The sequence below is a fragment of the Acomys minous genome (genome assembly GCF_964271855.1).
Source record: "Acomys minous genome assembly, chromosome: 8".
NCBI lineage: Eukaryota > Metazoa > Chordata > Mammalia > Rodentia > Muridae > Acomys > Acomys minous.
The window spans coordinates 20903870-20916754 of NC_140489.1; the positions used below are offsets into that span (position 1 = coordinate 20903870).

Sequence of the window (12885 nt, forward strand, 5' to 3'; positions counted from 1 at the left end):
ACTCAGCCGTCTTGTTCCTTCCCCCTAACAAGGAATGTCCAAGCTTGTTTCTTTCAGAGCTGATTTCTCCCTATCACCTGGCCTTGAACGTGGGGCTGTCTTCTTTTCCAGCTCCTTGACAGCAGTGGCAACTTCACACTGGAACTGCAGGAGGACGAGATACTCACACTCACCACTCTCACCACAGGTCGCAAAGGCAGCTATCCTGCTCCTCCCAAGTCGAAGCCCTTCCCAGGCATCTATAAGGATGATTTCAATATTGGTACGCAGTCCCAGCCAGGGTCCCCGGCATCCGCCATCTGTAGATGGAGGGCAGAGTTTCTTCTTGTCAGACTGGGTGAATGGTAGTGCTTTTGTGTGATGTCAAAAGTCCACTCTCTGGCCCTCAGAGCAGGCACTGGTTCTCAGCCTTCCCAAGGCTGCGGCCCTTGAATACAGTGTTCCTCAGGTTGTGCAGAACTGTGATATCTGATGCCACATTCTGGCTCAAGATTAACTTCAAGTAATTACCCCAAACATAAAATTATTCACATTGCTACTTCCTAACTGCAGTTTTGATGCTGTTATGAATCATAACATAAATACTGATATCCAGGATATATGATGTGTGACCCTTGTGAAAGGGTTGTTTAACCACGTCCCCCCAAGGGGTCATGATCCATGGGTTGAGAACTGATACCTTAGAGTTTTATTTGGTTAAAAGACAACTAATGTTTTTAGCTCTTCGAGATGAATTTTTAGTTTTCAGTTCCAGAAGGAAAAATGTAGAAGTCATTGTGAGAATGAAAGTTGTAATTCTAAGTTATTCTGGGTAAAACTTAAGGTGCCTCCTTGGCTGTCACTGGTGTTTTCTTCTGCGTGGAGCTAAACCACATTCTGTTTCTATCTCAGCGCCAGGGGATGGAATACCTAAGTGCAGTTACACTCTAGTTAGGGCTTCAGATCCCTGGCTGCTGGAGGTTCTCCTAGAATCCTCCATCCTCAACGGGATCTTCTGTAAAGTGATTAGACAAGCCTTGGTAGATGGGCCACTGGGGAAAAGCATTTGAAAACAGAAGGCATGCTCCTTGTGTTTGCAACTCCAGAGGACCCAGCAAGCAACAGCATTTGCTTCCTAAGTGTTTGAGGATTGAAGGTTTCAAAGATAAGTCAGGGAACTCTATAATCTGTTGCCCAAATTGACAGCTGAAGGAAAAGCAACAGGGAAAGGATTAGCATTGCCAGAGTGAGGTCCCCGTACCCTCCTGCAGGGGGCAGCACTACTTGTTCTACCAAACATGGAGACTCCTGCCTCTGTCACTCATTGCTAGGTCTCACATTCTTGGGGCAGGGCTCCACAGCCTTTCAGCTGATTGCCACAGAAATGCCTTCAGCTCTGCTACAGACATCTGGTCAATTGTTTGGATGAATGTGTGTGTATATATACATACCCACATACATACATATGTGTATATATGTATACAAATATATACAGGACATATGTATTTGTGGTACATATCCAAATATCACACACACACACACACACATACACACACACATCTTTTGATCAAAACCTTAATTGGCTATAAGTATTATTTGTTTTAAAAATTATTCAAAAATAACTATTTAAATTATTAAATGCAATTTTTAATTATTAAAGTAATAATTATAAATAATTCTTCAAAAGTGTTTCACAGTGTACCACAGGTGTCAGAAAAGAGAGATGTGGTAAGGGACTGATAATCAGTCACTGAGATACTAAGTGGAGGATTTGTTTTGTCCTGAACAGATTACCCATTTTTTAGCGAACCTCCAAATTTTGCTGATCAGACCGGAGTATTTGAGTACTACAAGAATAGCGAAGACCCCGGACAGCATCGCTTCACACTGCGCCAAGTTCTCAATCAACGACCTATTACCTGGGCTGCCGATGCTTCCAGCACAATCAGCGTTATAGGCGATTACCACTGGTGTGTGAGAGATGCCCTCAGCGTGTAGCCTTGGGATTCTGGGTACAGAAGTCCCAATAGTCCTTCTTGTGTCCAGAACCTAAAAGGCGGGTCATAATTGTGTATGCATGATCCCAAAGAGCAGATTTTCATGTCCTCTCTTCAGATTATTCCAGCATGATAATAACTGTGCTCAGAGACACGTAGGTTTAATAGGAGAATTGAGAAATTCTGGACTCCATTTATTTGTGGGCCTCGTGATTTGAATGGTTTTAGTTTTACCAGCCTTGATGTGTTGAGCTGCAGTCGCCACCTGCTGGAGAAACAGTAGAATTGCCCTGCCGTAGACTGTATTGCTAAGGCTAAGCAGTTCAGCCCTTTCTTCATTCAGATGGTAAACATTACATGTTCTAATTTTTTTTTTGTCCAGTTATCCAGTTAAAACACAATTGGCAAATCAAAATTTACCTTAGCCTTTAACTTAGTTGTGTGATTTTAGAGTGCCTACTTATTATTTTTCCTGCTTTAGGTTTTATTTTTGGTTTTTCTCATGACTAATTTCACTGTGGACATATACACATACCTATAATCTCCCTCCCTTCCTCCCTTACCCCCTTTTTGTCCCCCCAAGACACCTTATCTGAAGGCTGGAAGTTAGAGAAGAGAGCCTTGAGTTGCTCATCTGTAGAACAGTACAGAAAGTCTGTCTTCCCTTGGTATATCTCCAGTCTTGGTTGTAAATCCAGACTCTAGCCCGGAGATCTGACTTCAGTCTTGAGAAAACTTCAGTCATGCAGCTCCTGGCACCCTTCCCGACATGGAAGCACACAGTGTCACCAAAGCACAGTGACACTTGCACCCTATGCATTTGGTGGCTTCTCTTCTTACACAAAAGAAGTAACTCTCGTGCCTCTGAGGTTGATGCTTGACACGATCTTTCTGATTGTGACAGTGGAGTTTGTGTTTGGGGAAACACATTTATGTTAAAGATTTTGTAGGTGGGTTTGGGTTTATGTGTCCAAGGCACGGACTACTTTATCTTGGCCATCTGTTTGGACACTAGCCACCACAGAACATATAGCTTTTCAGTGCCATCCCTGTCTCTGTGTCCCTGAACACTCTGGTAGACTTTCATTAAATTCAAACTCTCTTATTTCTCAATGAAATGCCAGGAAACCGAGGCCCCTTAACTGGAGTAGAGAGATGAGACATAGCACCAGCTGAAGATTGACAAGAGCACCAGTCATGGAGATAGTTTGTCTTGGCCGTGGCCTGTTGCAAAGGGTAAAGAGATAAGAGAGTGGGGGCAGGGCGAGAGAGTACACTGTGGAAGCCAAGGAGCTAGGGATTGGCAGTCGGCATGTTAGGGCTCTTCAACTCTAAGCTGCATTCCCAGCATGCTCTTCTGCTCACGAACACCCAGAGATCCCCCTGCACCAGAGCCGCCCCACACTTTTATGCCTAATTTCCATGCAATTTGGATCCTTATTTTATCCTCTTTTATTCTCCAACATTATATCTTCTATTTGAGGTAGCAAGGCTTGTTCAGACAGCCACACAGATGCCATGCCTGCTGCTGTGGGGAGGGGAGCAAGTGAGAACTGGGTAGCCGAAGACACTTCCACAAACGTTCATGACCACTAAGGGCAGATGCATCGCTCTCAACTTGTAGGCTGAGAAACTAAGGTTTTGAAATTACCATTCACCTATGTGACAGAACCAGGACCAGAACCTGGAAGCCCTGCTTTAATGGCCGGGCTTCTTCCTAAGACTAAGACAGGAAAGATGAGCTGTGTGCAGCGCTGTGTTAGTACAGCGGTCCTCAGCACTGCTGTGCCTCAGAACCCTAGACCGTGATGAGAGCCAGGGTAGTCACTGCGCATGAAGGGCCAGGCCTTGCTGAAACAATACATAAGTTCTTTCTCCTTCATAAGGTTTGGTTATGATCTGGAGATTACTACAAAATAACCTCTCCTGGCACAGAGCTTGAATTTTCCATTGCTTTAATCAAAATTTTAAAACTGTGTGGCAGGTTTTTCTTCTGTTAGCATAACAGATACTATGAATGTGAAAGAATAAAGCATATTTTATATTCTTCATTATTTACAAACTGTCCGGCACATTCTAATGCAAGAACCATTTGTTCTGGAATGTGATACAGGAAAAAAAGAAAAAAATCATTTTCTCTCATTGTTAATCATAATAGGTTTATGATACTGACGGTGTATATTTCACTTTTAAACCTGTGATGAGTCCAGAAGTGGGTAGATGTGAGTAGCTGTGATAGTTCTTAGTTGCTTTGTGCTTGTCAGAGTTGACACAGACACTTCCTGATGTCAGGGCATGTATGGAAGATGAGGCTTGATTGACTTAGGTCAGTCCTGTAAAGCATCCCAGAGAATTAAATGTGGATGTTTCTGAATGTGTGCCTATAATAAGTGCCCTTTAGACCCCCTACACACACATATGCTTCCTTCCTGAGTGTGTGCCTATAATAAATGCCCCTTAGGTGCACACACACACACACACACACGCACACACTTCCTGAGTATGAGCCTATAATAACTGCCCCTTAGGTGCACACATACACACACACACACACACACACACACACACACTTCCTGAGTGTGTGCCTATAAGAAGTGCCCCTTAGATACACACACAAACACACACACACACACACACACACACACTTCCTGAGTGTGTGCCTATAAGAAGTGCCCCTTAGATACACACACAAACAAACACACACACACACACACACACACACACACACACACACACACTTCCTGAGTATGAGCCTATAATAACTGCCCCTTAGGTGCACACATACACACACACACACACACACACACACACACACACACACACACACACTTCCTGAGTGTGTGCCTATAAGAAGTGCCCCTTAGATACACACACAAACAAACACACACACACATACACACACACACACACACACATCCTTCCTTCCTGAGTGTGTGCCTATAATAAGTGCCCCTTAGATACACACACACACACACACACACACACACACTCACACTCACTCTTTCTCACTTTCTCCTCCTATATGTGGTAAAGTTCAGCTGTGCACAGTTTACTTAAGAAGAAACTTTGAGGAATGTAAAGGACACATAATTCTAGATCCAACATTCCCCTACCTCATATCCAAAACAGATGTCTTGTCTTTAGTCTTACTTTAGATAAATTTCAGGATTTATTACTTGACAACATGCACATTTTCCTTCCTATTTGCTATTGAATATTGAGTATGAAGTGGGTTGTTTTCAGGGGTGATAGTTTAGAGTGATAGTATTGTCTCAGAAGGGAAGTGCTGTCCCTGGTAACATGTTTAAAAGGAGACCAGCCTGGAGCAGGGCTTATTGGAAAGGCTCTGATGGTCTTGCTTGGCAGAATCATTCACAACCTTTGGTACACTCCCCTGGACCAGTGAGCCTATAAACAGTGCTTTACTGCATCTGTAAAGGGATCCGGCAGACAGCCTATGCAGTGTAAAGTGCTTCTCAAAATGAGATTGATAGACCAGCATCATCATATCATTTGGGAAGGGAACATTCAAGGGTGCACCTCAGACTTAATGAATCAGGCAACTCGAAATGGTACCATTGGGCTGAGTTAACAAGCCCTCCCTTATATTTCAGTAGTCTTGCTGCAGAATCTACAGGAAAAAAAAACTATCTTCACAGTTTTTGATGTTATTTTTTATGCATATAGGTGTTTTGCCTTCATATATGTCTATGCACTGTGCGTGTGTAATCCTGGAAGCATCCAGAGAAAGCATCAGATCTCCTGAAACTGGAGTTAGAGGCAGTTATGAGCCACTGTGGGAGTGCTGGGAATTGAACCAGGGTCATCTGGAGAGACAGTCAGTGCTCATAACCACTGAGCCTTGACTCCAGCCCCCAAATTGATTATCATATTAGAGACAGAATTTAGTTAGCTCTTCACTCAGGAGTTTAAAATTTTTCATAGGTATAAATGTACACCCTAGCCTCAAGTAGCTTAAGTTCTGCAAACATCTCTGCATGAACTGCGTGCTTCCCTGCTGATGGAAGAGTATAAGTAAACCTTGCTGTTCAGTCACTGAAAACCGCCTTTATGCACTGTGGAAATGCCTCCTTTTAATATCACACTTGTAGGATGACAAAGTGTTTTAGTACAGCCAGAAAAGAAACATGCTGTTACGGTCCTTAAACTTTGTAAATATTATCCAAAAACCCAATAAAGGAATCAACAAAGTTGATTGATTTAAGCACATAGAGCTTAAAGCAGCCATCAGTGACAATTCTTGAAGCCTATTCTTCCTCCAAGCTTAAGATGAGGCAAGTCACTCAACTGGAGAGTGGGGGTGTTTGCTGGAGTGTCATGTTAGTGCTGGGTTATAGCGTAACTGAGGAGAGTAATGGACTCTCTCGCTCTGCAGGACCAACATGACTGTGCAGTGTGATGTTTACATAGAGACCCCTCAGAGAGGAGGCGTATTCATTGCTGGAAGAGTGAACAAAGGTGGCATTGTGATTAGAACTGCTACAGGAGTTTTCTTCTGGATTTTCGCAAGTGGATCTTACAGAGTTACAGCTGACCTGGGTAAATGACATGTTTTAACGGCTCATCACTTACGTTGAGCCTGTCTGAAAGTGTCTGTGTCTAGTGGGAAGAATTTCAACATGGGCTGGCCGGCAAGTGCTAGCAATTTGAAATCATAACTATTTAATTTGTAAGGAGAAGGACAGCTCAGTACATGAGGAAATGGCAGGAGAAAGGCCTCGTAGGGCTTCAGGGCGAGTAGGGCTGTGAGAGTAAAGTCTGTGAAGACCTGGGTGAAGTAGCAATGGGAGGAAAAATGCTCAGAGGAGACACTCTAAAGACTAAAAATACTAGTGTTTATGGAAGTCAAGGGACAGGTTGAGGCTATTAAGATGGACAACTCCTATTTCCTAATATATGTAATATTTGTAGAGTTTGCCTTTCCTCAAGGCATCGGTCTTAGTAGCACTGGCCTAGATGATGTTGACATTGGTTTACACCTCGCTCACACTGCTGCAGGGACACAAGTCTCTTGACTCACCTCATGCACGGGTGACAAAAAAAAAAAAAAGAAAAATCTGATTTATTTATATTTGCTGTTCTTTGCCCCAGCTCTGTCAACAAAATAGTAGAAAGGTGACATGTGGTAAGGATTTCATCATAGTGTGGCCCAGCAAGGAGGAACATCACTGAGTTTTTTATCCAAAACAGAGCCAGAGATGTCTTATAAACTGCTCTAATCAGATGTAAGTGTCCATGGGCTTAGATGCTGATACATGAGATTATAGTTAAAATTTGTCTCATTTCTTTTGCTATGAGTACATACATGTTTTGTGGTGTAGAATAGAATCTTAATACATGCCTGTGGCGTGTGTAGCTGAATAAGGGCTTTCCCTTTAAAGTCAGTTGTAGATCTGGAAATGAAGGGACAATGCTTCATTAAAGTAGACTTATCTACATACGGGTATCATTTGCCAACCACCCTGAGTTGTATTATCCTGAGACTTAAGTTTTACAAGTAGGCCAGTTGAGATATCCTTTTTGTGTTGCAGGTGGGTGGATCACATATACTTCAGGCAGTGCTGACATCACAGCAAAACGATGGTATACCCTCACTTTAAGCATTAAGGTGAGTATTGCTGATGAGAAAGAATGGGGATAAAATGTTTGTGTAACTTTCTAGAATTTTCTGTTATGAAACAAATGGAAAGATATGATAAGTGATAAAAGGAAGGAGCCTGCTCTGGAATCACTAAAGCATCCATCCGTAGGATGAAGGTGCAGTCAGAATTACTCTCATGAGAACCAGTAGTTGACTTTTTAACCAGTGGTTTCTTTTTTAACTTTGTTTTTTGTCTTTTAAATTAAGGAGCAATTGGTTAAGTCCACAAATGAATTGCATCTCTCAGTGTTCTTGAGTATAAATAGAACTTACAGGAGTATGCAAAGTCATAGAGGCTTGCTTCTAATAGTTTAGAGTCATGTTGATTTAACCTTAGGTGCAATTCTCTACAGTTTTATTATTAGAAAAGATACTAGAGTAATCACAGGTTAGGTGGAATCTGAACATCAGTATCAGCATCCTTGGTTGATCACAAGGTTCTGACTGATAGTGCTTCTAAAGGATCCTGCATAGAGATAGTGTTGGGTAATGTGTGCCTCTCCCAAAGTAGTTCTTTTGTATGGTTGTTCAGGTTGTCAATAGAAGTAGAAATTGAGATTCAAAGACCTTTTAAATTGATCTCTGTTCCAATCTAACCACTAAGAATGAGAATTCTGATTTTAAGATCTTTATTAATAAAGTTGAGTAGTTGGGGTATAGCATAGTTTACTACCATTCGTGGTGGACAAAATTTGTTTTAATTCTTCTTTAATAGAAAGATCCCAGACATCGTTCCTGAATGATTATGTGTCATTGTGGGTAAAGGCAGGTACTTCAAAGAATTGCATTTTATTATTTTTGAGGACTTTTATATTTTTATTATATTTACCCTCCCCATTTTCCATCCACATAACTTTGTGTCCTCTTTAAAAAAAAAATCAAGTCCGATTTATGTTGCCCATCCCCTTAAGTGTGTGGTTATCCATCTACCACGGGCCACATGCAGCACCTCAGGTGTCAGTTGCCGATAGCTCCTCAGAGTTGTGGGCCTCTGTGTTTATTGCTATCTACTGCAAAAGGAAGCTTCTGTGATGAGGGTTGAGAGATGTACTGATCTATGGGTACAAGCTTAAGTCATCAAGAGTTGGCTTAATAGTATGTTCATTACATGGGAAAATAGTAGTGATGGGATCTCCCTGGGGTCCCATGACCTGTCTAGCCAAAATTCTGTGGTGACACACAGGTAAGAGAGAAACACTAAAAGGTCTATTCCTAGCTCTAATTCTGCCACTAATGGTTTTTTTAAAGACTTTCAGCAAATCAGCCAACCTCTGCCACTTTTGATTTGGAAATCAATGAGGTACCTTCCAGATGAGCTGTGCTGTGTAAGGGAATTCCTTCTCAGGGCTGGGCAAATATGTTCCTTAAGAGCTAGAGAGGAGATAGCTGGGACTTGTGGTCCATGTGGTCTGTGCTGCACCCACTCAGCTCTGCTTTTACAATGAGAAAGACATGGCAGACAGAAGGTGAATGGTTCAGTGAAGGCTCCCTACAGAAGCAGGTGGTCTGCGGAGCTTTGTCCTAAGCCAGTAACTTGCATGTGAGTACACACATCATAAGAAGAAGTTTGGGGGACTATGATACAGTGGCCCCCTTGCTCTGACTCCCTAATGGGGGAAGTTAGAGGAGCTGCGCCAAGGAGGTGATGCTTGAGTTTAGATGTAGGTGAGGCAGAGAACAAGCTGAGCAGCTCTTGTAGCTGGTGTAATAGGCAGCTCGTCTGGCCTTGTGTAGGGAGCATCTGAGAAGCCAGGATGAGTGGCACTTGGGGAGGCACTGTGTCCTGATGGAACAGGCTGTATGTTTAATATGGTTTGCATGAGTGTGCGCGTGCGTGTGTGTGTGTGTGTGTGTGTGCATGCACATGTGTTAGTGCCACTTGACACAGTGCTAACAGAAGTGGCAGAGGATGTCCAGGAAGTACTTTTGAGATGGAGACAACTGGGCAGGTGTGTAGTCAGAGGCATTGGCTTCACATTGGGCAATAGGTGACTTGCATTCAATTCCTGGCTCCTCTGGAAAATCTGCAGCATGGAGTTTTAATCAGCCCAAGCCTTGGTGTCTCCATCCATTAAATTAGAAAGCATTGCATTATAATTTTGAGTCAGAAAGATTTGTGTTGAGTTTTGGGCTAACAATTCAATTCTTCAGCTCTTTAATTTTTGAAGAACTCTGGTGCCCCATATTTGACCACCTTCCCTTGGTGGGGAGGCCTGATGGCACTCAAAGAAAGAATAAGCAGGCTACCAAGATAAGACTTGATAGCCTATGACCATATAGTGGGGGAGGAGGTCCCCCTGGATCATAGACCTAAGGGAGGACAATGGGGTGAAAGTGGGCGGGAGGGAGGAATGGGATGATACAAGTGATGGGATAACAATTGAGTTGTAATCTGAATAAATTAGTTTTTAAAAAAAAGAAGGAAAAAAAGTAGCTGTTTTACATTGTTAGCTGTATAGGTGGTGTGCTTTTGGGGGTGTACTGTGTAATGTACTATAGTAGTGGTAACAGATAGTGAATTTTACAATTTACTGTGCACCAGACAGCGAAGGAAATGTAACGGCTACTTTCTGAGAATGACATACTTGATTGCTTTCATCATTACCAGTAAATCACACTGTGTGTGCACTTTCCTTCTACCACTTTACCCCACTGCCCTGTTTAACCCATCACAACTGCTCTTCTGACTTAAGAGTAGGCATTCTCCATGGCTTTGTAGTGCCATGCTCCTCATGGGGACAAAAGAGTAAACAGGCGAATTTCTTCTCTGGCTGCACAGCCCTCAGTTGAGACCTTAAGTATATAGCAGTTTGCAGCAGGCATTTGGGCTCCAGAAAACCTTGGAGGAACCTTTCCACTTAGCCAAAGTACCAGTATGTGCAACTACAGACTTACATTAATGGACTTTTGTCATAATAATGCTAGACAAATATTATGGGCTTATCTTTTGGTTTTGATTTTGGGTGGGACATCAGGAAATACCAAGGTTTAATGTATTTGGGCAACTGTTTAAACAGGTACTTCTTATTAATTCTTCCAGAAAAATTTTGGCATATTTCATACTTTTGCCCAAACATATGAAATTGTATTTGAAAGTTCTAGGTGTTGGGTGAGAAACGTCTGTTTCACTAAGTAGCTGAGCTACATTCCTAAATAGACTTCAGAGTGTTATTTCCATTTTCACAGGACACATTTCTCTTTCCTACAGGGTTATTTTGCTTCTGGCAAGTTGAACGGCAAGGTCCTGTGGGAAAATGTCCCTGTGAAATACCCGGGGAGTGGCTGGGCTGCGATCGGAACGCACACTTTCGAGTTTGCACAGTTTGACAACTTTCACGTGGAAGCTGCTCGCTAGTACTTACAGGGAATCAAGACACGATTTGGATTTTCTATTTTCTATTTTGGTTCAGGGACAATTCTAGTTTTGATGGATCTATATGTGAGCCTTTGAGCTACCAATAATGAAGAGTAAATGGGAAAAACAGTACATTTTTGCTGGATCGTGTGAAAGATTTTATTAGAACTAACTCCAGAAGGAATGCTGAGAGTCTCTGGCATTGCCCATGGTAGCTCTTAAGATGCACTGTCTGTCAGTCCCACCCTTCAGGAGTGGTTTAGGTAGTTCTTGGCTTGCAGCCTTGGTGCCAATACCGAGGTAGCTCTCTCCAGATTGCTTGTCAATGATCATGCAGATTGCGGAGACCTGAGAACCACAGAGGTGTGTTTGTGGGCTCTGACCATGTGTCCATGGGAACTGAGGCTTCCTCAGAAGATACTGATGCTTAAGAGGGAGCTGATGAACCCTTCAAGAACAGTTCAACAGTCTTCTCTGTCTCTCTGTCCCTCCCTCCCTCTCTCTGTCCCTTCCACCCTCTCTCCTTCCCTCCTTTCCTCCCTCCCTTCCTTCCTTCCTTCCTTTTTCCTTCCTTCCCCCCTCTCTCAACCCCCAGTATTATGCTTTTGGAATTGTGTGAAATGATGGTGGGATGATTTGAAAATTACCTCATTAATAAACTAACTCCAAAGCCAGTTTTGCACTAATAAAAATGACCAGATTAATTAGGTTGTTTGTACTCTTTAATTATCTTACCTCCAACTTTTAAATCTTATTACCTTTATAACTGCATTTCCCCCACAATGGTGTAGGTGGGTCTAGCAGCATCCCTGTGCGTTTCTGGTGCCGTTTGCAGTGTGTCCTCACAGGGGATTCTGGAAACAGCAGAGCACTAGCGAATTCCTTCATCGCTGTATGTGGTAGGAGGGGGCACTTAACCTTTCACTAGTTCACAGACTTGAGTCCTCTCCTAATTTTTTATGTATAGATGCACTTATTACATTCCCCATGTTTATATTTAAATGGTAAGCATGTTTCTCGTTAGCGTGATTTATGTCTAAACATTAATGTAACTCTTAGAAACAAATCAATTTTGCATATGGGTAAAGTGAGATCTGGAATTCTTTATAAGGGAAATTACTCATTGAGTTACTTCTTCTACATGGGACTTTGTAGCAGTCAAACATGGGTAGGGCTACAATGACTTTTTGTATTGCCTTTGAAAGCTTAAAACCAAGTCTAAGTGATTTACAGTTCAGATTTTAAAGTGTCTTTGAAAACTAACATACAAGTATAATCTATATATAAAATTCCCATTTTCAGTGTATAGTTTGATATCTTGATAAATGTAAACATCCTTGTAATCAACACTCCAATGAAGCTATTGAACACTTCCATGGCCTCCGAGCGTTCTCTGGCACATATCAGTACTATCAGTTCCTCTCATTCCTAACTTAAGGCAGCACTGGCATCTTTGTTGCTAAGAATGTGTTTGCTTTGAAAGCATGAGAGTGACATGGTGTGTTGTGTGCTCTCCTGAATGCTTGTTTCCCATCAGCATCATGCAGTAAGACTTGTCCAGGCTATTGCTTGCTGAAGTGGTCTGCTCCTTCACACTTCGGAAGAGAACACCACTGAATGGATAGTCCACAGTTTGGTTTCATCTATTTTTAATATTAAAAATAAAACTCATGACAGCATTTAGATACACATCTTTGTGAGTGTGCACTTATTTCTTCTAGAATATATGAAGATTTCTGTATCCAGTCCTGTCATCTGTGGCTAGCTTCCTTCCCAGTATGTCTGCTTAATTTCAGAGCTCTCTGCCTTAGTGTGCTAGCTGAAGCTTCCAGGCCCAACATTTGGAACTGTTAAGGGCATCTGTCCTCACCTTGTTCCCAGTCTTAGGAAGA

At 42.3% G+C, this 12885-nt stretch overlaps 1 protein-coding gene across 1 annotated transcript in view; it reads left to right on the plus strand.

Annotated features, from left to right (window-relative positions):
* Positions 1 to 12682, plus strand: part of GALC (galactosylceramidase) — a 54133-nt gene extending 41451 nt beyond the window's left edge. Inside the window, 5 exon segments of the mRNA XM_084791302.1 lie at positions 112 to 262; positions 1769 to 1949; positions 6373 to 6536; positions 7529 to 7605; positions 10847 to 12682. Of these exon segments, the coding sequence (XP_084647428.1) occupies positions 112 to 262; positions 1769 to 1949; positions 6373 to 6536; positions 7529 to 7605; positions 10847 to 10993 (720 nt within the window). The 3' untranslated portion in view covers positions 10994 to 12682.
* Positions 12683 to 12885: the final 203 nt, after the last annotated feature.